Source organism: Pipra filicauda, unplaced genomic scaffold (genome assembly GCF_003945595.2).
Source record: "Pipra filicauda isolate LSUMZ 115617 unplaced genomic scaffold, ASM394559v2 scaffold67_size6003252_pilon, whole genome shotgun sequence".
Classification (NCBI taxonomy): domain Eukaryota; kingdom Metazoa; phylum Chordata; class Aves; order Passeriformes; family Pipridae; genus Pipra; species Pipra filicauda.
The window spans coordinates 2,155,727-2,182,593 of NW_024104842.1; the positions used below are offsets into that span (position 1 = coordinate 2,155,727).

General features: G+C 38.3%; 1 protein-coding gene across 1 annotated transcript; it reads right to left on the minus strand.

Moving 5' to 3' along the window:
• Nucleotides 1–302: 302 nt before the first annotated feature.
• TRAPPC11 (trafficking protein particle complex 11) lies at nt 303–26,695 on the minus strand. Its single transcript, XM_027735404.2, has 29 exons — nt 26,314–26,695; nt 25,205–25,374; nt 24,726–24,796; nt 23,745–23,859; nt 19,794–19,893; nt 18,987–19,060; nt 18,678–18,774; nt 17,756–17,889; nt 17,266–17,413; nt 16,709–16,802; nt 15,278–15,357; nt 15,107–15,185; nt 14,967–15,021; nt 14,012–14,157; nt 12,876–12,937; nt 12,641–12,773; nt 11,922–12,052; nt 11,231–11,386; nt 10,513–10,700; nt 9,698–9,846; nt 8,042–8,163; nt 7,272–7,391; nt 6,845–6,910; nt 6,586–6,742; nt 4,899–5,007; nt 4,314–4,405; nt 3,289–3,422; nt 2,739–2,906; nt 303–1,296 (listed from the first exon to the last, which is right to left on the minus strand). The coding sequence occupies exons 1-29, from the start codon at nt 26,518–26,520 to the stop codon at nt 1,252–1,254; spliced, it is 3,402 nt and encodes a 1,133-aa protein (XP_027591205.1). The 5' UTR covers nt 26,521–26,695; the 3' UTR covers nt 303–1,251.
• Between the last annotated feature and the right edge of the window lie 172 nt (nt 26,696–26,867).

Below are 26,867 nucleotides of genomic sequence, written 5' to 3' on the forward strand. Positions count from 1 at the left end.
CACTTAGTTCAGTATATTTAAGCAAAGAATAAGGAAGGTTTCATTTCTTTTTCCTAGCACAGTTTATCAGTCACCTTCTTATCCTCCTCTACACAATGAAAAAAACCCTCATAATATAACTACATCTGTACTCCATGAAAAAAACTGTATATGCTCACATGTTTTTTCAGGACTTCACTCATGCTTTCCTCTGAGTATCACAGCTGTGATTTTGGACTTCAGTGCCACAGATGAATGAATCAGCCCACAAGAGAGACTAGAGTTATGAAACCACTGTGAAAACAATGCAATTAAGGACACGGTTTCAGCAGTACTCTGTCACAAGCTGTTTATTAGAACTTCACTTTGACAATAAATAAGGCATTTCCCAAGCAATCAAAATGTAATTATTTAGAAAGTTAAACAATGCAAGTTTTCACAATGCAATTTTTAATATATACATAATTTACTGTATTTTAAACACCAGTTCATCTGGAGCTGTACAACAGTAGGATGTCTATTTTTTAAATTCACACAGCAGAAGACTACCAAGACATGTCTTTCATCTGGAAGCTGTGTGTGTAAAAATAATCGCAAACCATATCAGCTTCAGGTTGGATAGTCCAACTGTTAAGAACAAATCCCTCTGTTCATTAGACCAGCTGCTGAATTCCAATTTGAATGTATGGCTTACCCAGGAGAAACTGTGGCTTTTTAAAGTTACAGTTTTAAAGGATAAATAGGCTGCTCAATTCCAACAGTATGATGCAACCAGTTGTAGTTTACGGTGCTACTGCACAACCTATTCTGCTCTCTAGACTAGTGGCACAGGGCAAACTTCTGTAAAGAATGATCATTTTCATTGTTGTATGTCTCTAATAGTAAGTACAAACTTTGCACTTAAACTATGTACTGTTAACTATGAAAACATCTTTCAGTTTTGGTCACATGAATTAGCATTTCTTCACTTAAATACTCAAGACATTTAATATGCCTAAATAATGCTTTTCAGAGTTTGACATTCAAAATTAACTTCAAAAGAATGTTCCTGTTAAATATATAAAGCACCAAGATTTCCCCATATGTTTATTCCTTAAAGAAAGTCTGTGAAATATTAGCTTTTTTTTTTTACACATTAGTTCTGTTAAGCGTTGTAACTTTATAATAAAATTTAATTCTTATGGTTTGATCACAGCCATATTTCCAAAGTAAGTTTTACATATTCTGTGCAACATCCCATTTTCTTTAAGTGCAGAGGTACAGGTCTCAAAGTTATGCAGCTGCAATCGAGTTATCATCTGCTTGACGACCCTGAGGCTTTAAGAAAATAAAGGCAGAGAATTAAAAAAAAACCAAACCACCCAAACAACTCCCCCCCAAAAAAACCAAATACCAAACAGAAAAGGCTAAGGCTACTAGGAAACTAACTTTGCAATACACTGTGTTATCAATGTAGCTCTGGTACACAAGTGTAGCATTAAGCTTATCCTGAGTTCTAAACGTTTCCAATAGCAGCAGAAACACAGAGGACATCCAGCTGAAATTTCAGTTTGGCCCAGTGAGTACTTGGTAGAGGCTTCAGCTCTTTAACTGCCCTGTTAAATGCCTTCTCCATACACAGCTTAGCACAAGGCCCAGCTGATCAGAGTTTTGATCTTTATTGCAGGACAGAAAGCTGAAAATTATCAGTGCATAAAACAGGAATGAGACTGACAGTTTCTTGGAGAAATTTTAAGCAACATCACTAGAGATGAGAGAGAGTAAGGAGGAAGTTTTAAAGAAAAGGCATCCGTCAATAAGCTTTTCTGAGGTCTTGACAATTCCAAAGCAAAATCAAAGAATTCTGAAGCCTGAAAGAGTCCACAGGAGTGTTCTGAACACCATGCTTTTGAGGGTAAATGCCTTTTCAATTTACTTAGGGGGACACCTTGACAATCAATTTTTACATGTAAAAAGTAAGTTCTGCCTATCTGTTTTTGTTAAAACAAAATTGAAAGAATGGCAGGCCTGTTTCCTAGAAACATGATTAAAGATGTCTGGACAAGTCTATCTCAAATCATACAAACAAACTCTTCAGGTTCCTTCGTTGTTAAGAGCCTGAATAAAAAGTGAAGAAAATATTCTGGAGACAGCAGCAGTGGAATGAGGAAGCATTGTTTTAGGCAATTGAATTTAAGTGATTCTTAAAAAGTCAAAAGACCACCGTGATCTGTTTTTCATGGCATGAGTGAACTGTCTTCAGAGTTATATCACTTATGAAAAAAATCTACACTGAGTGATTCACTGACAAAATGTGTTTTTAAAAGTTATTTAGGGAGGTGTGGGATGCTGCAGTGTCTCTGAACCTAGTCATATGGGTTGCTCAAACACTTCTTTTTTCAGAAGTGCTACAAATTTTGGTATTGAAAATATTTCATTATATCTAGCTCACTCCACTATGCTCAACATAGAGGAAACTTTAAAACTCATTTAACAGAGTAAGACATGAAACAAAACAACAGGGAAAGGACAAGCACGTTCAGCTTGTTCACCTAACGATAACCAAATATGCATTGCACTGAAACAGATTTCCTGAAGATTTTGGTTGACAACACCAAGGCACAACACGAGATTTTTCAAAGCAAGTAACTCTGTTACAAGGTGGCTGTTTTAGTCTGCTTGGAAACACTCAGCTTGAACAGAGCTGGAATGGTTGTCCCCCAAAACCTGAGGAGCCCCAAGGAGAGCCTTTAAACACAGGTCACTTCCCACAGCCTTACCTTTACAAAAATGTGTGTCGGGATGAATCGTCTGAGCAACTGATTGGTGAAGTTCGGGAATCGCATCAAGTTAACGTGAATAGAAGGTAACTGCTGATATCCAGCCATCAGAGGATAGAAGTTATATAACATTTCCTGCTCCGTACCAGGAAGGATTCTTAATCGAATCTTAAAAAAAAAAAAGAAAGCCACAAATATAGGTGTCCTGTGTCTAAAAGCAGTCCTCTGGTTACTTTCTACTTATACAATGGTTACTTTCTGAAGCTGGAGAGAATGTAAATAATTGCCTATTCTAATTTAAACTATTGCTTCTACACTGAAACACCATGTTACCTATAAACAACATGACAAACAGCTCCTAGTCAGACTTCCATTTAGCCCTTTTTCAAAGGGAATCTGCATCTCCATATTCTTCCAGACAGAATTTACCATACTTTAAACACCTAAAAACCAATGAGTTTGTCCTCTCTGCACATCAGCAGAAGTCTAATCAATGTATTCTTCACTACCAGAGAAGCCAGCAAGACCAGTAGATGTGACAGTTTTGTACCTGTTTAAGGCCAGAGAACATGAAGGCATCACTGGGTTCCACGGACACCTCCACATCCTGGACTAAGTTGGTCTTATTTCGCAGGTGATACCTGACAGGCAAGGATTCTCGGACTCGACCGAATGATGGCAGATCTTCAGAAAAAAAGTAAGAAATCTCAAATACAAAGTGCATTTCAAGTTCCATTAAAAAAAGAAAAAAAAAGTCTATTGCAAAAAAGCAGTGAAAAGTTTGAAGAAAAAAGATACAACAACTAGGCATCTAAAGCACTTCTGACAAGTTTTTTTAGAAACAGATTAAAGAAAAGAACACAACTTCACTACAATTTTCCAGTAACACTTCTTCAACATCTAGTTACAAACCTCTTAACTGCTAACACTGCCTAAGAATAATAACTAGGAAGTCACTTTGGCTGCTGCTGGGTATTTTCAGCTTACCAAATCTAATCAGATACTGTCAAGAAGCTCCTTTAAAATATAGGATAGGATGGTGGAAGAATCTCAGTAAAAATGAAGCCTAACCAAGGAAAGCATCAGAATTACGTGTGTTCAGTGAGCATTTCAGTACCCCTCTGTTCTTGTGCAGGTGAAATGCTAGAAGAGAAACAGTTCACCTGCCTACAAGCATCTTCAACTCTCTGGGCTATTTCTTTCCTGGGATGCAGCCAGGGTGGGTGTGGATGGAACAACTGTCACCATGGGCATCTAGAGAAACCTACTGGGAAGGCAGCATCAGCACAGGTAAGTCCAGCCTCTGTGCTGCCGTGTAATAAAGGTCAATCCATTGACAGCTTTTAGGAGAAAATATTCATGTAACTAGCTTCCTGCTCTTCCCTTCGAGGGGGAAAAGCAGGGCAAGGCTTGAGGCAGTCTAAGTGATGATATGGTTTATTTCACTAGCCCCATAATATCCAGCATCAGTTTTCTGTCTTTTGCTACAGTCAATGCAAGCTCTGGGTTCTGTAAAAAATTTTGGCAGTCCTAAAAATTCTAACTGGGACATATATGTTGCCAAATTAATATTACCTGCATTAACATGGAGGGGAATGCTCTCTACAATCACGTGTGGTAGAGTGATGACTGTGCTAACAACAGGTACACTTTCCACAGGTGAACTTCTGCAGGAAAAAGTCAAATGCAGACCATGTTGAATATTATACAACATAAAGTATCAAGCAAGTACACCAAAAGAACATCATTATATGTGACTAAATTAATATTTCAGTAGCTTCAAATAAACTAGTAGTTTCAGTGGTGGAAAGAAAAAACAGAAATACACAAGTATTTCATGACTGGAGAAGACAGGGAGTAGAAGGTGACAAAATAGCTTTGTAATTGGTCTAAGATCTTCCATGAAGCTTTCTTCTTTCTAATGCTAAAACCATAATCCTATATTTATCTCTTAAATGAAATATGGATTTATCAAAAGTCTAACTAACTAAGCAGTAATTAGTAAGGTCCAAAGTCTTGCTACAGAAAGATCCAAAACTTTTTTTTGCTTTTTTTGCACTTCCACCCCCCTCCAAAGAAAAACCAAACCAACAACTCACTATCATCCCTAAGAACAAATCAGCTTACTTCGTCTCCCCATCAGGGCCAAGAGATGCTTACCTCTTCCAGGAAATTATATAACACCCAGTTGCCACTCCAGTAGCATTAGTAACTGGAGGACAGCGAAGGCAGAAGCACTCACTGGCACTCTCACCTGTCTGTAAAACAACTATCAGCAAGATTTTGTTTAAAATCAAAGCATAAAATTTATGCAGAAGCCACCAAGTCTAAAAATCCAATATGACACAAGCATTCAGCCAGAAAGGCCTTTGAAGTGCTCTGCAAACTATACCTACATAATGTATAAATTCAATAGATTGCAAAGTATTTCAACACATGAAAGAGTGACATAAGCAAGCATATGACAGTTTACTTTCTGATCAGCATTATGAGGTCTTTTATGTACACGCAGAATGAGTCATTTGAAATTTAGAGTTCATAAACACGCATAAAAAGCAAAATAATGACAGTTCAAATTCTACACTTCTCCTACAGCAAATTCCAAGACATCAGCGTAAGAGGTCTCTGATGCTTGAAAATAATATGAACATGGATACCTCCCCTCTCCCACCCAAATGGACGAGTGGTGGGGAAGAGAAGGAACACAAGAAAAATCTACTGGCTTTGAGTTTTCACTCTTTTTCTTCTTTTCTTTTCTGACCAAATGAACTAAGAAAAAGTACCTTTTCATTTAGAGAGTGATTTTTAAAAAGTACTAACAAAATAGGTTTTAGTCTTTCAAAATTAATCATTAATCTTTAAAAAAAAAAAAAAAATCAACCAAAAGATGGACACCTATGGTTGGTACCTGTAGGGCTCATATGTCCTGGCACTTTGCTCTTTAGGAGTAATCAATTGAGTCACGAAGCACAAGGTGCCAGAGCTGAAGATGAAATATTATAGTTTGAAGAGTAAAGGACATGGGAAGTAATTGCTTTTTGCCAGGCAACCTTTGAATCTACAGAGGAACTAACTAGAGTATTGCAAGTCCTTGATTGCATGGGTGGACAGTTGCCCCACAATCAGGCAGCCACCAAAACTGCCTCATTTGATTCAAAGTTTTTGATAGAATACATATTTTCACATCTCCAACCCCGCAAATGCAAAGAATGTTTTGTTCTAAGATTTTGGATTGGCTCTATTGTTAAGTACTCCATTTATTTAACTGTAACATACTGCAGTTTTAATGGGTAAGAGCTGCAAGAAAATTTTTTTCAAATTTAAGTAATAAGTTGGTAAATTGTGGCAATATTAGAAAAAAAAAAAGACACTTACTACTAATTGGTTTTTTATAATCTACCCTTTCTAGCTTCATATTTTTCAGTTTTGTGGCTGCAATCATGAGCATTGATCACTGGTCTTTGGATGTTGCCTCTATCACATGGTAAAGTGTTCGCATTCCATAAAGTATGCATAGCCCATAAAAACTGGAAACATTGAGTACCTTTTCATATGGATATCTAAGTGGCATTTCAGAAGTACTTTCAGGTGCTTTTCCTTACAACTGTTATATTTAGAATTTTGTTTACCATCCATTATTCAAGTCTACTTACTTGATCTAGTGAAACAGAACTACGTTTTGAAGCATACTGCTGTCCAAGTTGCATTCTGGCAAGCAACTAGAGTATTAAGAAGCTTTCTTCTATTCAGGGTTTGATAAACAAACATTTAAAATGTCCCCTTCTATTACTCTCAAGTTATGCAAAAAGTATCCTCCTGATAGAGAGCATACTCTAAGAAAACTTACCATTCTCCACATAAGATTCCAGTTGATCTACTGGGGTCATGGAAGCTGACAGCTGTAGCTGGCTAGTTACAATAGTGAGAGGCCAAGGAGAGGCACTCAGGATGTCTGTCATCAGTAAAAATGGTATATCTGCAAATACTCTGTCCAAGTGCTCCAACTGTCAAAGACAGACACAAGTTCTGACTATTTCTGACCAAACAGGGTGCAACTCTCCAAAGTGGTGTGATTCCAAAATATCAGCAACTTTTCAAACACATACCTTCGTGGAAACAAATTTGACAGCAACATCAAAGGGAAACACTGTGTCTATGGTTACAGTTTCATCCTGTATAGGTAACAAAGAGGTAGAAAGAAGAGTTTCAGACCTGGCTGTTGATGACAAAGATTACTAATGTAAAATTATTTTTAATTATCATTTTAACCAAGTCCTCCCCAGGGAAAAATATATCTTTAAACATATTTAAGAATAAATATAGAAAACTTCTGCTTATAGTTACAAAATGGCTCACCCTAGAAAGGGCTACCATTATGCTGATTTATCTGCTGATTATACCAAATGCTGATTTAGCTTTTTTTTTTTCCTATCTACAAGAAAGGTTTCTAAGACACTTGAAATTACAGCTTTTAAAATATTTCTTGCATTCCATGAATGTATCTCCAGCAATTGGTGCATCTTTAAAACCTACCCGGTGACACTTGCACAGGATTTCTTTCCCCTCAACAACAGTGTTGATTAAGTAAGAAATGTAAAACAGAAACATTCTTGCACCAACTGTTCCACAACGAATGTAGATTGGTTTTTCCAGCTGCAAAATAAAGGAGACTGTGTGAGTTAAGCTATACCTAAATTACATTATTAGACATAGAACTGTCCAAAATGTATTAATCATCTTACTTGGTCCAAGAGGGCAATAGTAGAATGGGTATTTTTTTGACCATAAGAAATCTCCTTTGATCTTAATCATGCAGTGAGTTTTAATCAGAGTAGCACAGCTCCAGCTGCTTTGCTACTGATGCTCATCTGTTACTTAACAGTACAAGGAAAGACCCATAACTGTAATATGTGATATACCTGATTGCTAATTTACTGATCACAGCTTCAGTTTGGTGCAAAACCTGCATATTTGATCCTCTACCACAATGAATCACACTTGCTGACTATTATCTACTGTCCATTAGGCAGTGCATTTAATTAACAGTTGAGATTAGCCTCCTTATTTCTTATCTCCCTGCCGTATCATCAACCCCAGAACATACCTTATTCCTAAACTTAGTCCAAAAGAGAATCTAGTTAAAGAAATACTAAACTACATGTAAATAGTAGGTTAAATATGCTATAAGTATTTAATTTATTGGTTCATATATCTGAAAGTAAACATTTGGCCTTCTATGAGAGTTTATTAGTTGGTCCCTATTTTCTCAAGTGTGATACAGAAGTAAGGTTTTAAGCCTTCACCTTCTCCCCTGGTTGCAAGTCTCCTACAGGAATGTCAGGAAGCAGTGCAGGAAAAGAGTCATCACAGGCATCTGTTCCATGAAGAGTTACCTGAGTTTTCTGAGTCAGGTTGGCATCTTGCCCTAGGATTAAAAACTGTCTTCATATCCACACAGGCATACATCACTAAAGCATGAAAACAATAACTAAAAGTAATACGATATTAATCTCAAAAAAGCAATGCATAAGGAATTAACATTGTTGATTTTGTTGAGGGAATCTTTCAAAAGTACCAGTAGAGGGTAGATTTGAACACCATCTTAAGTTTTTAAGTTGAAGGGTTCACATCCCTGCAAGTTTGTTTCAGCTATTTAGGCCAGGGAAAAAGTATCTCAAAAATCAGAAATCACATCTAGATGTTCCCTACCATAATATGTAACACAACACGATTACGTGATCCAAGTTTTCTTGATACTCTATAATGAAGTAAAAACAAAAGTTTCACTGTCCTGTGATTTTTTTGTTTTCAAGAGCATGGTTTAATGATTTCACATATTTTAAATCTGTTCTTCCAAATTGGTATTGAAAATACATAACAACAAACGTATAGATGTTAAGTGACACCATTCTCTGGTCAGAGCTTAACTAGAATAATGGCATTACTGCAATTATGTGGGATAATTTTCAAAGCAAAACAAGCCACATCTTGCCAGAGTTGCAACTGTGGAAAATACATCACCTTCCCTATCAATGAAATGTCACATTTCAATTGTTCTTTTAATGCAACTAGCAAGCCCACACTGACCTTGCATATCACATGTTAAAGGGTTAAGATCAAGCAAGGAAAAAACCCAAGAAAAAAAAGAGACCATCTATTAAACGCTGCTTCAGGAGCCAAGCCCAAACATCCAATTAAACAAGTTTCGAGAACACTTCACTGACTTTAATGAACCATACAACTGCAGAGGGTACGTGGTTCTGTTTCAGAATACACAGAACACATGGCATCCTTTATGTTCGTGGCTCAAAAATATTTTTGCCTTTTAGGATAGTTGCTACTAATAGGAATACCAAGAGTAACATTTGGGCTTGACATATTGAAAACTATCAGCAATATCTATATACAGCTAACTAGAGCTTACACATACAATATTTGCATTTTTAACTTTTCATTCAAAGAAATACTGCCTCAGTTCTCCATTGTTCTCCAAATCTGAAGTGGTTTAAAAGCCAAACTACAAAGTCCAGAGCAGAGGAAAAAAAGCACAGGGTGAGCATAGGAGAAAACCCACAAAGACCATACCTAGAAAACATTTATCTAGTGCTGTCTAATGTTTTCATCTCAGTCTCAGCAAGGAAAAGATCTCTCTTTAGGGGAAAGAAAAGCTTAGTTATGAGCAAATTAAATAAAAAGCTAGAAAGGAATACAAAAGCTTCCATGTTTTCTTTCAAGATGGTAAAAACTTATATTCTGAAAATACCCATGTAAACACCACAGACAAGCCATGGTTAAAATAATCGTAACTGAATGAGTCTGTTAGCTCTTGTTCTTACCACTGGTATTTCATCATTCCCAACTTAATTACTGCGGGAAAGCCATTTACTTTCTCTGCATTGCATCAAGAATGAGGACTCAATTATAAGACTGCTGGATTAAAAGAAAATAACTCCAAATACCTGGCTTTAAACCTGCTGTAAGCTTAACATCTTTGGCCACCGTCTCCTCATGTGACTGGACTGTCACAATCAAACAATACATTTCATTAGTCAGGGCAGGAGGTTCATGACGGAGCTGAACAGAAATGTTCGGCACTCTAGAAATAATCCTTTAAGAGAAGAGACTCAGTTATTGTATGTTTCTTAAATAACATGTTTTAAGCCTAGTTTAAAGGAGACTAAACCAGTCTACTGTTTAAGAGAGGTCTGACAACTAGTGGCCTATTAAACTAAGACATGTGAGGCTCCTGAAAAGCAGTATGATGGGAAAAACTCAATAAAAACAGACCACTTTGGAACCCCAGGAATAAGCATTAATGGTTCAGATGTTCTGTCAGGAAAGAAAAAAGCACTCACACCAACTGCGATCAAATTTAATTATTTTTATTATTAATAATAGCTTTCCAATACATTTTTTAAGGGATTCTTTGTGTGATAGCTTTCATAAGAGAGCAATAACACCTCCCAGTTTGCACAAAAATCTGGGAAAAATCTGCATAGCAAAGTTAGGTGAAGGGGAGAATTAAAGTATTCTTGGCAGACTCAGAGATCATTGCAAGCTTTTTCTGTGCTCCCAGCTATCTGGAGCCTAAAGAGTCCTAAAGAATTGGATTGTATCTATCTTATCCCCAGTTAAGCAAAGACATACTAAAAAGCTTGTATTGAAGAAGTCCAAACAAGCCTTTTATCTTCTTAAACAGAGTGATCAGGACTTCACAGGAGACTCACAATGATACATAATTTATATATATATATTTTTTCAAGTTTTTACTCACATAGTGCTTGCCTGAATAGTCAAACTGTCCCAGTGCACTTCATTGTCTGGAAGCTTAGGTCTTCGCTTGAAAGAACGTGCTGCCTGCAATGCTTCTTGAGAAGAGGCAGCATCTCCCCCTCCTCCTCGCCAGTTCAGAATCACACATCGGCCAGATTCACTTCCCAGGATCAAGTCCACAGAAGTGATCTGATGGACAGAAATTTGAACATGTATTGGTAACCTTCTCTTCTTATCGCCTACTGTAAGAATAGAGTTTTTCAACATATGCCGGCACAATAAGCACATGTATCATCAAAAAGCTTCTGGCAGCTTTGCAGACTGAGCACCTCACCACCCCAGGATTTCATTTAATGAAACAGCAGTGGGAAAAGTATCCATGCTCATGTGTGTGCAGCATAGTAGGCTGCAGTTTCCTACCCCCCCATAGTGCTATACCACCTCTCACATTTTGGGTTTTTTTTTAATGTATTGCACATATCTAAAAAAACCCACAACTTAAAACCCCCAAAAAATCTTGGAGCAGTACTTAAGTTCTTGTAATTTTTTTTGTTGTTGTTTTGGCGTTGTCAAGAGTTTTACTCTCACTTTTGATACTCAGTTTCAAGAATTCAAACATTCAGAACAGCAGTGACTTAACTGGTGCCAGATCAGAGGCACACTGTAGTCTGAGTTCATTGTATGTAACAGTAAGAAAGCTGCAACATAAATTGACAAACCTCAACCTTCTTTCCTACATCTTCAGTTTTTGCAACAAATTTGAAGGAGAACTTTCTTGTTTTGCCAGGCACTAAGCACATTGTTCCTTGTGATGACTGTTCTAGAACATCACTTTTTTGATAGGCTTCTTCTACTACACAGTGTTGGTTGTAATCCTACAATGAGGGAGTGGGAAGAAAGTTGATAAATTCAGATTGAAGACATCTTTAGAGAATAATGGCAGTATGGCAAATATTAAGGCTCTGTGTAACTGGATCAAACTATATGGGTTCTTCCTACTTTTCACATTATCAAAGTTAGACTTCGCAAGTAATTACAATGCAATTCTTTGACACAAGATATCCATTACATTAATGCAACTTCATGCATTACAAGAAATAAGACACCAAAATGATCCTTCTGAAACTACAGAGAGCTTCACAGAAAAAAAAAAAAAGATACAATAGATGAACTAATCAAACTGCATTTTGGAGTTTTTATCAAGAGTAAAAACTTTTGACAAGTTTTTACACTTGTCAAAAGTGATAGATAATGGAAAAGAAACCACAAAAACACCTTTCAGCTTAAGTATTAACATAATTTTTGCAAAAAAGCTTTTATTTTTTTTATGTTTAAAAACACTAATAGATATTATTCCATTCTTATCACAAGCTTCTATCACTAGCTGAGAGATACAAAGAACATAGTTACCTGATTATTGAAACTGATGCAAAGCTTAGAAAACCTGATAGGGTGAGGACAATCAGCTCTCAAGTATACATCAAACTGCACAGGAACATCAACATGAAAACTAGGAGCAAGAAATTTTGCTTTGCACTGGACTGGAATTGAAAAAAAAAAAGAAACAAGAAGTAGGTGTTACATATAAACTACAACATTATAGTCCAGAAGCACACTCTTGAAATAATTGTAGCAAGGATTTTTCTGTGTACACTCCTACAACTTTGGTTTGTAAGTGGGACAAATTTGACTACTAACACTGTCACAGAAAGTCACTTTGGCCAAAACCTTTGCAGAGAACAGATGCAGATGTCCAGCAGAAAACAGATAGTCCTGTATACTTGCATGCAATTCTTCTGTAACAGTCATTCATTCCCCCTTTCTATGGGGAGTATTACTTTGCACACATTTTGCCCTCTTTCCTCAGAATCCTACTTCAAAGCACATCAGAGTGACAGAAGTCTTCCAAAAAGCAGAAATTCTTCTTTAGTAATCCATATCAGGGATAACAGATCACTGAATTCTCTCATTATTTCTTATCCTGCTGATTTAGACAACCACAGCAGTGCTGGAGCATTGTTCCTCACTTTAATACAGACTTCATGTTTGTTTTTTTTTCTAATCAGTTATTTTCAAAATATAACTACATCAAAATTTATGATTTGGCATAAATTTGCTTTCTTACTTACCAAATGGTATAAAATCTTGGACTTCTATTGTAAAAATATTACTGCCTGCCAAGGAAACACGGTCAGCCCACAGTTTTTGTGATGCTTTCACAGCAGCAGCGTCACAATCAGGTTCAGGATCAGGGCTTTCATTCTAAACACAGGTAAAAGATTACAAACAACAGCAAAAAAAGGCTACCAGACGCTGACCACTCTTAGAATTATTTAAAAGGGTAATAGGAGTTCTGCCACTTACCATTAGAACTTTTATCAGATTCTTTTCTATTCGAGATTTCTGATCTTCTTTAAGAGTAGATGCTAATAAACAGAAAAAAACCAAAGGTTACAAGACAGAAGCAAGTGTTCCTACTTTCTTTTTTTTTAAACTTAACAATAAATCTTTCCTTTAGATTGCATCTTTCAAATAACGCATTCTGGGAAAAAAAATTCGAACATCCATCTACTAGTAATGAAGGATTCATTGGGTTTTCAGAACTTTTCCTATTTTAAATGTTTCCTCTTACTTTCACTGGAACCAAGTAAAATATTTTTTCGTTAGACAAGCATTTTGTAATTTTTTTGAGCAAAATCCCACAAGAATAATGCTTATGCCTTCCTGGTTTTTATGTTTAAAAACAGAAGAAAGCATAGAAAACTCCAGAACGTGCAGAGAGGCAAGTTCCGATAATATTAGAAAAAACAACTACTGAAGGTAACAGGAAGAAAAAAGGACTATTTAAAATACACATTATTCTCTTGAAGAAAGGTGGGTTTGCACTGTTTGCTATTCTTTAATACAAAGCAGAGTGGCCTGGCTACCCAAAAGAAGATGCAAACACATTTTAACCACACCTACCCTAATAGTGGTGTTAGCAATTTAGGGCCCGAAAGGATTATTTCTGCAATGTCAAGTAAGAGACATTACATGGACCACAGTGCAGCCACCCTGTGTCACATTTTTTCCTTAAAACATACCACATGCATATTTCATCAGCAGAGTTCTAGTAAAAGGTCTAAGAGAAGCATATTTGTGATTTTAAATCCAGAAATATAGTGTTAGCTTTGTCACTAGGAAAAATGCTTTTCCCATCCCAAAGCTCAGGAAGTTCCTGTTACATTATTTCAACTGTCTCAAACAAAGCTCTGTGCCTCAGATATCCCTGAGGCAGTCTAATTGAATGTGACGAATTTTATAATAGAAGAGCAAGCAAACTCAACTTCCAGCATACCACAGAAGGTAGTAAAAATTCAGCACAGGTACACAGCTATTTTGTAGTCAAATAATCTGAAGTACTGTAAGCACTGTATCTGACAATGATTTGTCATACTTCCAAATACATGTACTTAAATTTTTCTGTATAGGCTGAGTGGATTTCTTAAAAGAATACCTACCTCTACCCAATAGCTCTAAAGAGTATGTTATATAATCTTTTAGCTGGGCCATCAGATATGAACATTTGAGTGCTGTTGTCAATATGGAAGTGAGAAGGGTCCACCATCCTTCGCTGCGATATTCACACATAACATAATCCAAAAGCCTGCAACACAGTAAAATCGAGAGAAAACAAGTTATACTCACCAATAGTTTTTAGAAGCTTGCCTTTATTTGGTATCATTAATACCAAATTAATTTTCACTAACACAAATGTTAAAATCAAGTCTACCATTTATATGTGGCAATGATTATTGAAAACAACATGAAATTGTGGCAAAGAAATACATTTATTCCATGAATTTTCTATTTCAAACTAGAAAAATTTTCACAAGAGAACAAAACCACATACCTTAATACATTCCTAATACTGACCAATGTTTGTTATTACTAGAAAAGCAGAGAAGCGATTTTTTTAAACTCTGCTCAACTGTTTAAGACAAGAATTTCTGCCTACTTCAGAAAAATCTACTTAACAGAAAAAAAAAAAAGCCTCTCCATAGAACAATCAAGCTTGACACAAATTGATCTGCTTATCGCAGCCTATCTTCTCCTCCATGTAAATGTCAGTCAGCTACTAACAACAGTAAATACATGTCTGTCTTCAAACAAGAGACAGACAGACAGCACTCAATCAGTGAGCTAGAAATATATAATATTTGCCCAGTAAGGCAAGCTCCCACAACAGCTCAGAGCAGGAAGTTTTTCTGCTCTAATAACTGACTCATCATATCTGTTTTGCTTTCTTTAATAAAAGTGGAGTTTGTAGACTCAGTAGTCAATAGCTTGTGCTTCAATCAGATCCAGGTACAAGGATGATCTTACACAAGCTTCCAACATTATTTCACAGCAATATGACATGGGGTCTTGGTAAGAATACAGCATGCAAAAGAAGCAATCATGAAAGATACTCACTTCAAAGCCTTGGCATAATCTTTAGCGTAGTAATATTCTTCTCCCATTTGAACCACTGATTAAAAAAAAAAAGTTCCAGATCAATATTGAAAGCCTTTGCAAAATAAATTTAAAAAACGCATCTGATTATCTATACTCACTCAAATGACTTTTCATTCTTGGACATTTGTATTTCTTGAACTGCGCAACAGCATTACTCAACAGAGTGATTATTAGCTCCTATCAGACAAAATCATTACTGATATCATTATATATACAAACATTAGTGTTGTTCTAAAAACAGATTTTTTTTTCTGTAGAATAAAACTTACCGAGTGAAGGACATTTTTCTCTTTTAACTGTAGAGATAAAATCCCCATCTTCTCCTTTTCAGGATCAGAAAGATCAAAGCCTGCATAAGACAATGAAAAAAATCTATGAAACTGGAATTCTGTCCAGACCCGAAGGGAACTATTTATTCTGTGAGCAATATGCAATGCAAGCTTTGACTTAAACACAGTCGCACATTCTTTCACCTCACAGACAGTTATATCTGTCTAGAAGGGAAATTCTAGAAAACAAATATCTTTCCCCTTGTTTAAAAGAAATTATCTAAAGCTACCCAAAATCAGCAAGTTACAGTAAAACCACCTAGTCTTCATACTGCATCTATTAACATTTAAAGTGTGTATGTTAAGACAAATTTGTATCCTTTTTTCAATCTGATCTCAAATAAGGATACAAACTTATGTTTCTGTAGCACAGAGCTCACCATCACATGAACTGCATAGGGCTTTAAAAGACTATAAACTCTTGCTGGAACAAAAAAACCCCTAACTTTAATATATTAACAAGTAAAGTTTCTCTTCATCTAAAACTGTTTAACTTCAGAAGTAGATTCTAAATAATTTTAAAACAGTAGGACTGCAAGATAAAAGAGGTTAGACAGTACTGTATTTACAGTAAACCGAATAAAGTCTTAAAGAGGGTAGTGATAAAGCAGTAAAGCCCAAAGGATATGCAGAGAATATAGAAGACCAAATGAAAAGGGAGAAAGGGAAGTAAAACCACAGACAACAATGAAGATCTCAGAACTACATGTATATTCATATATAGCTCAAAATGTTACAATGCAGAGTCAGAAATTCTGAGAAAAACATCCTCCTTAATAGGAAAATCATTAATTCCTTTCTTAGATAAAAATCTAGTCATTGCATCCTCTCAATCCATTTCAAAATCCCAAAAACTTTTCCATTAAAAAAAAAAAAAAAAAAAAAAAAGAAAGTCCTGAGCTCCTGTCTGCAGTTGACAAGACACAGTATGGATGGCAGGATGAACTTATAAAGATCACTTTCACAGACATCATTACTTTTGCTGTATCCAGTTCTCCAACTTCTCTTCCCAGGATCACGTTTCACTGCAGTCGGGATTCCTGCAGCGCAGTGATTACAGGTAGCTTGGGCAGCAGTAGAAACAAAGCAGCAGCAGAGCTTCAACATGGCCTATGCAACTTTGCTGAAGACCTGATCCTGCATAAAGCTGAGGTTCCTTTTCTGTTCGTTATAGAGATTAAGCACACTTCCTGTGCTGCCAACTGACACCTGCTCAAGTCGTACAACCAACTAACAAGAGAGTGAGGTCTCAGCCCTGCATCCATCTCAGTGGAAAACGGATTACATGTTGATGCCTGCTAAGTTAGCTGGCAGGATCAGCAGCTAAAAAAGTTTGTCCAAACTCCACAGATACAAGACACAGAAACATACTCAATATTCCTTGCCGCCATGGTCTTTGCCCATAGAAGTCAAGCACTCCAGTTTGCGTTTCCAGGGGATCCGGATTGGGATACATCACAGAGGACTGTAAATTCAGCAAATACAGTAACAAAAAAGGGTTCGTGTTTTATTTTCTGCCAGGTAAGCATCAGAAAAACCCTAAAACAATACCCTCCACCATGTACTGATATTAATGCTCTTGTTTCTCGGCTTCCCACAAGTCAACAGATACAACGCACATATAGAAAAATATACTGGAAAAACAAACCATCAAGTTTTCAAGTATCCAGAGATGTAGAAAGTAGATTTTAAAAAAATATTAAGAACATGTCAGAATTATTTGTAATAAAATAAATACTAATGCATTTTCTCTGCAGTAACTTTTCCCATACACAACAAATACACATAACATTAATAAGCATCAGAAAGATGCTTCTTTGGATTTCATTTATGCATATTACAGATTGTTCCACTTCCATTTAAGACTACAATATTAGCTAATTTACTATCTGGTTACTTGCAAAGCGTTTTCTCCCCTCCCAACTTACATCATGGTTACAAAGCATATTTGCTAGTTGTTTCCGTTCCTGTGCATAGTAGGCTGCCTGCTGGTAATAGAAACCTGGATTCTGAGTTTGAATTGCTGTCAATCCCAGCTTAATCGCTTCATCAAACAAGTCACCAAAAGCCTGAAACCTGTTAAAAAAATTTGTAACCAAGATTATGTACAGAACAGCAATTTGAACTGAAAGGTACCCTACAATTAAAAGTTCTGGTTAGTGTTAAGGCAGATTACACTTCTCTGAACTTTTGCATCTAAATTCTATGGCTGTATTTGTGTCATACTCTGTTCATTCAAAGAGAAAATTGGTCAATAATCAGTGCAAAACAGAACAATAGTGTACAGTTTGTATGTTCTAATGTATCTTTATCTTAGATAAATTGCTCAGAATTTATATCTTGTCTAGACAAGTAAAACAGTGAACTACATAAGGTTATATAAAACTAAGCCAGAAAAACTACTAAGCAAAAACATACTGTTTAGACATCCAGGCAGCATGCTCAAAAGCCAGTTCTGCACTTCCTATTTTTTTCTTGCACAGGTCAATATGCTTCCTGAACTGTGCGATTGCATCCAGTGGAGTATTATGCTGAAAACAAAGGCGACAGATCTAAAAAACATCAAAATAAGAGGAAAAACCACTGTGTTAGGTTGCTAAGAATTAACACTCAACCCCCCCCCCAAACTAATTTTACATATTTCTGAAGAGCAAAAACTGCATAAAAAATATAGGGAGAAAAACAGATGTAAACCATAATGCACTACACCTGAAACCATATGGTCCTCTATTTCATCTAATGCTACTTTTCTTCCCCTTCTCCCCAGGACACCAATGGAAGAGTGCATAACTCACTGCCAAATGTAACACAGAACTGCAGAGCCACTATAAATATATAAATCTTTGAAGACTGCAATGTGCAAATGGAATTTGATGGAATCCAACTCCAAGATTGTTGTAAATGGTGGGATAGTTTTGTTTTACCTAGAATCCTCTAAAACACCACAGAAGTATAGCCTGATTCTTAACGAGTTGCTTTCCTCCTCCTAGCAAGCAGTAACTGAACTATATCGCCCTAAGTTTCACAAGAAGACAAAAATATTCAGGGAACAAGTAGCCCTTGCATTCATTCCCCCTGCACAGAGTGTGAGTTAAAAGGGAATCTAGTCTTTCAGATGACTGCATCTCAAATGAACTCCAATCCTTCAAAATAATCCCGGACTTCAGCTAAGGATCTTTCTTTTGTATGGAATTCAGAAGTCTCTGCAAGTCTAACTGGTATTTCACTCTTTCTAATCCATCTCTGTAAAAGTAATATAAAATTAACTTTTCACACATTAAAGATGCATCGAGTTCTTTTTTAAGTAAAGACTGTCAAAGATTAGAAGTACAGTTGTTACCTTGTAATTTATAAATCCTGCCATGGTCTTGATTTCCAGCATGTTTGTTTCATGAGCCCTCAATTCATGCACAAGATTATATGCAGTTCTGTAATTCCTAAGCACGAATACTTTAATTAGAGTTAAATCATACAAAATAATAAAATGTAAGAACAGGACTGCCGACAACAAAAAACTGCCTTTCAATGAGTGTGTTCTTCCCAGTGAAGAACTTGCCCCTTACATACATGTTTAAATAATTTTGCATTCAGGAAAATATTTATCACAGTCTATGGCTTAGAGGGTGGAGGAAGATTACATGAGTCTTACTTGAGAGCATTCTGTGTATCCTGTTTCAGCTCACTGAAGAACGCTATTTTGAACTGGTGTCTAACAAACAAAAGCTGCAAAACACAAACAGTGTACATCATTCACAAACATTCGAACATACCTGTTACCTACAAAGCAGATACAGGTGATAACTTCAGAAATTTACATAATATAGCACTAGACTTGAAAAACTGACTATGCAACTGTTTCCTAATAGTCCTCTCTGCCACCATGACACAGCAGTGATCTTCCAACAGACTTAATCTATCCAAAGTCTTTTACCCCGAAACAAGGGAGAGGCTTTGTAACACCCCAAAGTCTCTACGACAGAGTTGATTGTGGTTTGCAGCTTATCACTTGGATTCCAGATTCCAAGAGAGGGAAGCTGGCAATCTCGACAGAACATTGTGTGTCTGAGTGGATTTGAAAAGCAAAAGTTAAAAAGCCAAATCAAGTGCAACTTTGAGTACAAAATGTCTAAGGGAAGCACATCCCACAACTTGTTAAGATACTACACTCAAATAGGTTAAACTATAGAGATAATTAAGAAGTTTTTCTTTTTTTAATCTGAGAGCTTGATGCAGCTCTTCTAATGCAGATGTGAGGAATACAAATGTAAGAACAAAACCAATCAAAATAAAAGCTTAAATTGCAGAAAATAAAACCTGATTTACTTTCTATACTGAGAGAGGACATCTCAAGTTGGAAGGGGGGAATAAAAACATTTAAGCAATAAACAACTCTTATTTTCATGTTTTAACATGCAATATAATTTTGCACAGTACTTCAAAAACAGGGTAACATTACCTGATGAGTGGTTTTGTTCAAGAACTCCTTGTGAGATTTAACTCTTCGTATTTCTGTGTAATAGTAAGTCTGTGCATGCTCATAGAAAGCGTTTTCCAACCTGCAACAAAGTTGCTCATAAGTGTCACAAAGTTTCTCCCACAAACAAAGAAATTCTGAAGTTCTTCAAAATAAGTTATTTTTAATCCTGCTTATTTCAGTGTTGGCAAAGTAGCTCGAGGTATTACTAAACTCTTCTTTAAGTTACAACACAGTTAAGAGTCTGCAGACAAAAACTCTTCACATAAGGAAAGCAAGAAGTAGAACAAGCAAGCTTTATATACTGACTTCTTATACAACAATCTCTAGCATTTAATTTAAGAAAGTCTGAGGGTAAGCTGTTCTGATTTTGCAAGGCAATAGAAAGTGGAGAGATGCTCCTAAATCAAGGCAAGTAAACCTTGCTGAGGCTCCCAGACAGTGTCTGAACAGGTCGAGATCTTATTTGCTGGGGGGAGTAATGGGAAGGAAAAAAATACCAGTAAAAAAAATTATGAGGGCACAGACTAGGTTTCATTATTCTGTCCAAACATCAACAGCTACTTGGTTTGCAGAGGTAACAGTGGGATTTGTGTTTGCAAGATAAATAGCCCAAGGTAAGTTGTAGGGGGAGAAGACAAAGAACACCAAATGTAGTATGAGGCTGAGGAGAACCTAAGAACCATATGCTATATGATCAAGTCATGAGGAGGAAAATCAATTAGAACAAGGCCAGAATCCAGGAGAGGAATACTTGCAATAGCACTGACACATGCAGGAAATAAAGGCTGAAGTACCAACTCTGTGATTTGGCCAAGAAGGGATCACTGCAGACCTTGATTAAGGCAGATCACAACTTGTGTTCTGTCTGCCACGCAACTGAGAGGATGGCAATGAAAACAATGGGAAAGACCACTGGACAGCAATTGTTAACTATGAATTCAGTCACAACAGGGAGACAAATAAAGTCAACCTAGTATATTTGTTCTGGTATTATATTGTGGCCATATAAGAGAACATGAGCCACTCTGAGGGGTAAAACAAATTACAATCTTTTATTACTGTGAAATCTCAATTAAAGATGTCAAAATTAAAAGACTTATACCAGAACTTCTGACATGATTATATGCACAAACAGTTGTTGGTTTTTTTTTTTCCCACCAACTTGGAGACTGTTGCAAATCCCATAATAAATCTCATAATAAAATGCAGTTTGCAAAGGCTGACACTAGTTAACACACGGTGAACATTCCCACTTTAGCAAAATAAAAGTAAAATATGAAAAACTAGAAGTAATGGTTACCCTATTTTGATGAATTCCAGTGGCAGTTTGTGAGCAGCGTGGATACAATACCAGCATCAATTTATGTTGAGAATTATGCTGTTTATATATAAATACAAAGGTGAGAGAAGAATTAGCCTCTCAGACCAAGACCTCTTCTCTCCCTGAGCATATACTGGAAAATTAAAACTAATTCTATTAAACCATGATTCGCCTTAGTTTGAGCCCTTCTTTTTAGATCTACACAAGTCTCTCAACCTTTCCCTAATTTGTTTTTGAAGTCTTCCTAATTTATTTGATGTTGTGTTCCCTGTAAATATTAAAACAGAAAGCACGAGAAATTTATAAAATGACAAAGACATAATATTTGCAGTCAGACAGATGCCACTTAGCATAAACAGAAAGAGAGAGCTGCACAGCCAGGAAGTGGGGTGGGGGGAAACAAAAACCTGCCAAGAGTTAAACTTAACAATAACACATTTGTAAGGAAAATCATTTAGAACCAGCAGGGCCAAAACCACTGCAGAAGTAGAAAAGTTCACTTTGCCTCTATCTCACTTGAGGAAGGGAACATCTTGGGATATTTAATAATATTTCTTTAAAAGCAACATATCTGACCGTCATTACTCAAATTCACAGAGAAACAAAGTGATGTGGAATTCAGCAGGCCCCCTTACTGAGCCCTGGGGAACACCACTCGTGCTGTGGGAGACAGTGTCAAAGGCTTTACTACAGTCCAGGTAGACAACATCCACAACCGCTCCCTCAACCACTAAGCGGTTCACCTGGTCATAGAAGGAGATCAGACTGGGCACCTCCCTGGTTGACCAGGGCTGCTGGTAAATGACTGAAAGTGGCTCACTGAGCACTTCTGTCAGCTCCCTCAGTACCCTTGGGTGGATCCCATCTGGCCTCACAGACTTGTGCATGTCTCAGTGGTGTAGCAGGCCACTGACCATTTCCCCTTGGATTACGGGGGCTTCATTCTGCTCCCTGTCTCTGTCTGACAGTTCAGGGGGCTGGGTACCTTGAGGACAACTGGTCCGGTTATTAAAGACTGAGGCAAAGGATGCATTAAGTACCTCTCTTCTTTTGTTACTATGTTTTGCCCCACATCCAATAAAGGATGGAGATTCTCCTTAGCCCTCTTTTTGTGGCTAATGTGCTTATGGAAACATTTTTAATTGTTTGTTTGGGGTTTTGTTTGTTTGTTTGTTTGTGTGTGATTTGTTTGTTTTTGCTTTTCTTTTTTTACAGCAGCAGCCAGATTAAGTTTTATTTGGGCTTTGGCCCTTTTCCTTTTTTCCCTGCATAACCTCATGAAATCCTTGTAGTTCTCCTGAGTTGCCTGCCCCTTCTTCCAAAGGATATAAACTCTCCTTTTTTTCCCCAGGTTCCAGTCAAAGCTCTCTGTTCAGGCCAGAACAGTCTTCCTCGCTGGCTCGTCTTTCAGTACAGGAGACAGCCTGCTCCTGCACCTTTAATATTTCCTTCTTGAAGAATGTCCAGCCTTCCTGGACTCCCTCCCAAGGGACTCTGTCAACCAGTCTCCCAAACTGGACAAACTCTGCCCTCCAGAAGTCCAATGTAGCGGGATATTGAATCCCCTTCCTTACTTCTCCAAGAATCTAAAATGCTGTCATTCTGTGATTGCTGTGCCCAAGACAACCTCCAAGCATCACATCACCCACAAGTCCTTCTCTGTTTACAAAGAGCAGATCCAGTAGGCACCTTCCCTAGTTGGCTTACTGACCAGCTGTGTCAGGAAGTTCTCTTCCACACACTCTAGGAACCTCCCAGACTCTTTCCTCTCTGCTGTGTTGTATTTCCAGCAGACATCTGGTAAGCTGAAGTCTCCCATGAGAACAAGGGCTAGTAATTATGAGGCTTCTCTCAGCTGCTTATAGAATATTTCATCTGCATCTTCATCCTGGTTGGGTGATCTGTAACAGACTTTCAGCAGGATACCTGCCTTGTTGGCCTTCCCCCCTGATTCTTTCCCATAAACACTCAACCCTATCATCACCATCATTAAGCTCTAGACAATTGAAACACTCCCAATCAAAACACTCCCTAACATACAGGGCTACCCCACTGCCTCTCCTTCCTTGTCTTTCCCTTCTGAAGAGTTTATAGTCATCCACTGCAATACTTCACTTGTGCAAATCATCCCACCATATTTCCATGATGGTAACCAGATCATAGTTTTCCAGCTGTACAAGAGCTTCCAGGTCCTCCTGTTTGTTGCCTATGCTCTGTGCAGTGGTTTAGATGCACTTCAGCTGGGCTATTGATCCCACCATCTTTTTGAGGGGAGAAGCCCTAATTCCTACGTGATCATTCTCAGACACTTCCATGGTTCCTAACACAGCCATAACCCTTGTGTCTTCACTGCCACATGAAGTTCCATCCCCTACTTCCAATGACCCAGCAGAATGAAGGTCCTCACTAGCACACCAATACACTGGCATGCTGTCCCCAGGCTTACCTGGTTTTAACCCTTTCCCCCTTTAAGTCTAGTTCAAAGCCCTTTTAACGAGCTCAGCTAACTCTTTCCCCCATTTGAGACAAGTGTACACCAGCTGTCGCCAGCAGGCCTGGTGTTGTGTAAACCTACCCACAATCAGCAAACAGAGCAAAACAGTGCTTACCTTATGATATAGCCAACAAGATGATCAGTGTGTGGAAGTACAAAGAGTGATTTTCCAGAAAGGTCACAAGCATTACATAAAGCTGCTGCCCTCTCTGATGCAATAACATCTTCCCCTAGAGAAGTCAAGGAAAGCACAAGTAAGTGGTATGTGGTGCCACAATGTCAAACTAGCTCTAAAAGCTTAAAAGTCAAACCTTAGGTAGACCTAAAGCTCTAAAAGATATGGAAAAATCTACTAAAGTTAAAACCAAGATCACATTCTTTCTTACTTCTTTCAGAATACTATGTGCTTCATCCAGCAGAACACATTGCAGAAACTTTCTAGCAGTTTCTAGCAAAAAACTACAAGTATTACATAAGTTTTTCATCTCTCACAAAATTAAATACCCTCTGTCTTGAGAAATACAACAGCATCCAGAAAAGTCAAACACATACAGCAGGTAGAGCAAAAACAAAAAAAAACATTTTGCCAAACACTCAAAAGTGTACAGCTACAGCTGAAGCAGCAGCTCTACAGAAATGTAAGGTTAAAGTGTATCACATTGCACAGCTCCACTTGGCTCCAAAATTTTATTGACTGAAACAGAGTTAAGATGAAAGACCTTTGTAGGTACCAAATACCTTTCCTCTAAGCTCTCAATGCTTTTACTGCTTTTCTTGATCTTAAGCAAAGTTTAAAATGTAACTTGCTTACAAGAAGGCACCTCATGTGCATTGCACTAGTAAACCATCTTTGATACTGTGTATCAAAAATCAGACTTGGACTTGAGAGGAAGATGTTAAGGAGAAAAGTATCAAATGTTTAGGGTCAACCGCCCTGAGTGCTTTTTATCCTTACACTTTCCTACAGTCATATTTAATATATGTGGAAGACATTAGATGAAGAACTGCAGATAATGTGACAAACAATAGTCAGCTCAGTCCCTTGGGTCTTCCGAAAAACAAGAACTTCACAACTGTGCACAGAGTTTTCAAGTACCTGGAGGTAATGGCGTTTTTTTCTGAATCAAAACCACAGCGACTTTCGTATTTCTTCCCTGCAAACTTTGCCTAAAATTAAGACAACACAGCACAGTGTCAAGGTTTCACTTCTTAATTCTGAATAATCAGAACAAAATGAGATTTCAGTCTAGATGGAAGCACTAGAAGAATGTTACATAGGAGAAAAAGCCAAACATAATAATATACTACATCATTCACAGAATGCTGTGTTCCCTTTTTTGGGAGAGGATAATTGCACTGAGTTTAGCAAGCAAAATTTCAGGGGCTGTTTTTACTTAAGTAACTTTTACAAATAAACTGTTAAAAAAAGCTTTTTTACTGTCAGTTGTATGTTAAAGAGCAAAGCTCAAGTTCCCCTTAATTTGTGTTTAAGAAAAAAAAAGATATGTTTTATATTCTGCAATTTACACTTACATTAGCTTTTACTACATTATGAACCAAGTGAAAAAAGTCTACCTGACAATTTCAACTCGAGTAGCACATTCCAACTGCTTTTCCTTCCACTGTGGCTCATCCCAGTCTAGTTCATAGAATACCACCACAAGTGCTGGAACCAAATTCAGGTGTTTGTTCATCCAACCAGTCTTCAGGATTCCTTTTGGAATATACCATTCATAGGATGTCCTCTGAAAATATTGAGGATATTAAAGCAAGCTACCAAATCCATTTACAAACATTTGTAGCAGGAGAAAAAGAATTGCCTCTACATTCTTGTCACTTGAGAATATGTTTGTCAATTTCCTTTAACACTCCTCCCCGTGAGCCTTTGCTCCCTATTAAGGCATATCCCTTGATTCCTGGCATCAAGACTTTATGTCTGAGATAGCAGCAGCAAAGAACAACATATTCCAGGTAGACTGGAGAAGGGTCAAGTTCAGAAGCATGTTTCACATAGTGCCATGAAACATTAGGCTCAATTTAAAACAGGGCTCTCAAACAGAGCAAGGACACACCAGTTTAAATTCTTTGCCTTTGCCAGCATCATGGAATTATGTAGTTTTCCAAGGGCTAAATCCATTGACATTGCTTCTTAACTTGCCATTGCAAAGCAGAGAGTAGAGCAGAAATATTCCTTCTGCTGTGTTTCACTTAGTTAAAGGCTTCATGCTGTTTTCAGAACACACTAATTCCAAATATCTAATTTCTCCAGAGTTAAACTTGAGGTTTCAGTATAGCTCAAATTTTACAAGGTGCCTTAGTGCTGAGTCAAAGAACAGCAAGTACTTTAAAATGCAAACCACACTGTCTTCCTCTGCATCTGGCTCACGAGCTAAGGCACCCGGTCTCCTATGCACCCATTGCGCTCCCTCACAACACCCTTGGCTTCCCCTTCACCCTCACAATTTCCCTGACTTGAAGCTCCCACGCTTCCCCTCCAACAGCGGGGGAAGAAGAAGCACAGGTCCGGCCGGGCGCGGTGCTCGGCCGCCTGCGGACCCTGCGGACCCTGCAGACCAGCCCACGGCCCTTCCCTCAGGGAGACACCAACTCCCGCGTCCTCACTCCCGAGGCCGTGCTGCGGGGACAACGGGCTGGAGCCCTGCGGGACTGGGGGCACTCGGTACCTTCGTCCTGCACTTGGGGTACTCGTGGTCGCCGGGCAGCACTTTGAAGGAGATGGGGACGCGGTCGGCCCTGCGGTTAGCGCAGAAGGCGTCCCACACGGCGCGGTGCACGGCGTTATACACCACGTCCAGGCCGGTGAGCGTGACGAATGCCATGGGCCGGCAGCACAGCTCTACCGGGAAGTCCCAGTGCGTCGGCGGGGTCATCCTGCACCCGGCACGGCGGCCCGCGGACCAGCGGGACAGAGGGGGCGGGAGGGCGGCCCAGGCCGGCCGCAGGAGCGCCCCGTTGTCCGGGGTCCGTCCTCCTCGGAACGCCGCCTACCGCGGCGGGATAGAGCCGGGACGCGCCGGGAAGCACCAGCTGGGAGCGGCCGCGGGTCACGGGAGGCAGCGCGGGCGGGCCCCGCCTCAGGAAGCGAGCGCCGGGCGGCGTCGGAAGGGCAGCGCGAGCGGCCAATCGACGCCTCGGCTGCACCGCCCGGGCCAGTCAGGAGGGACGTCACTGGCCAAGGAGCCAGTGAGCGGAGGGAGGAAGCGCGGGCGAGCGCGCA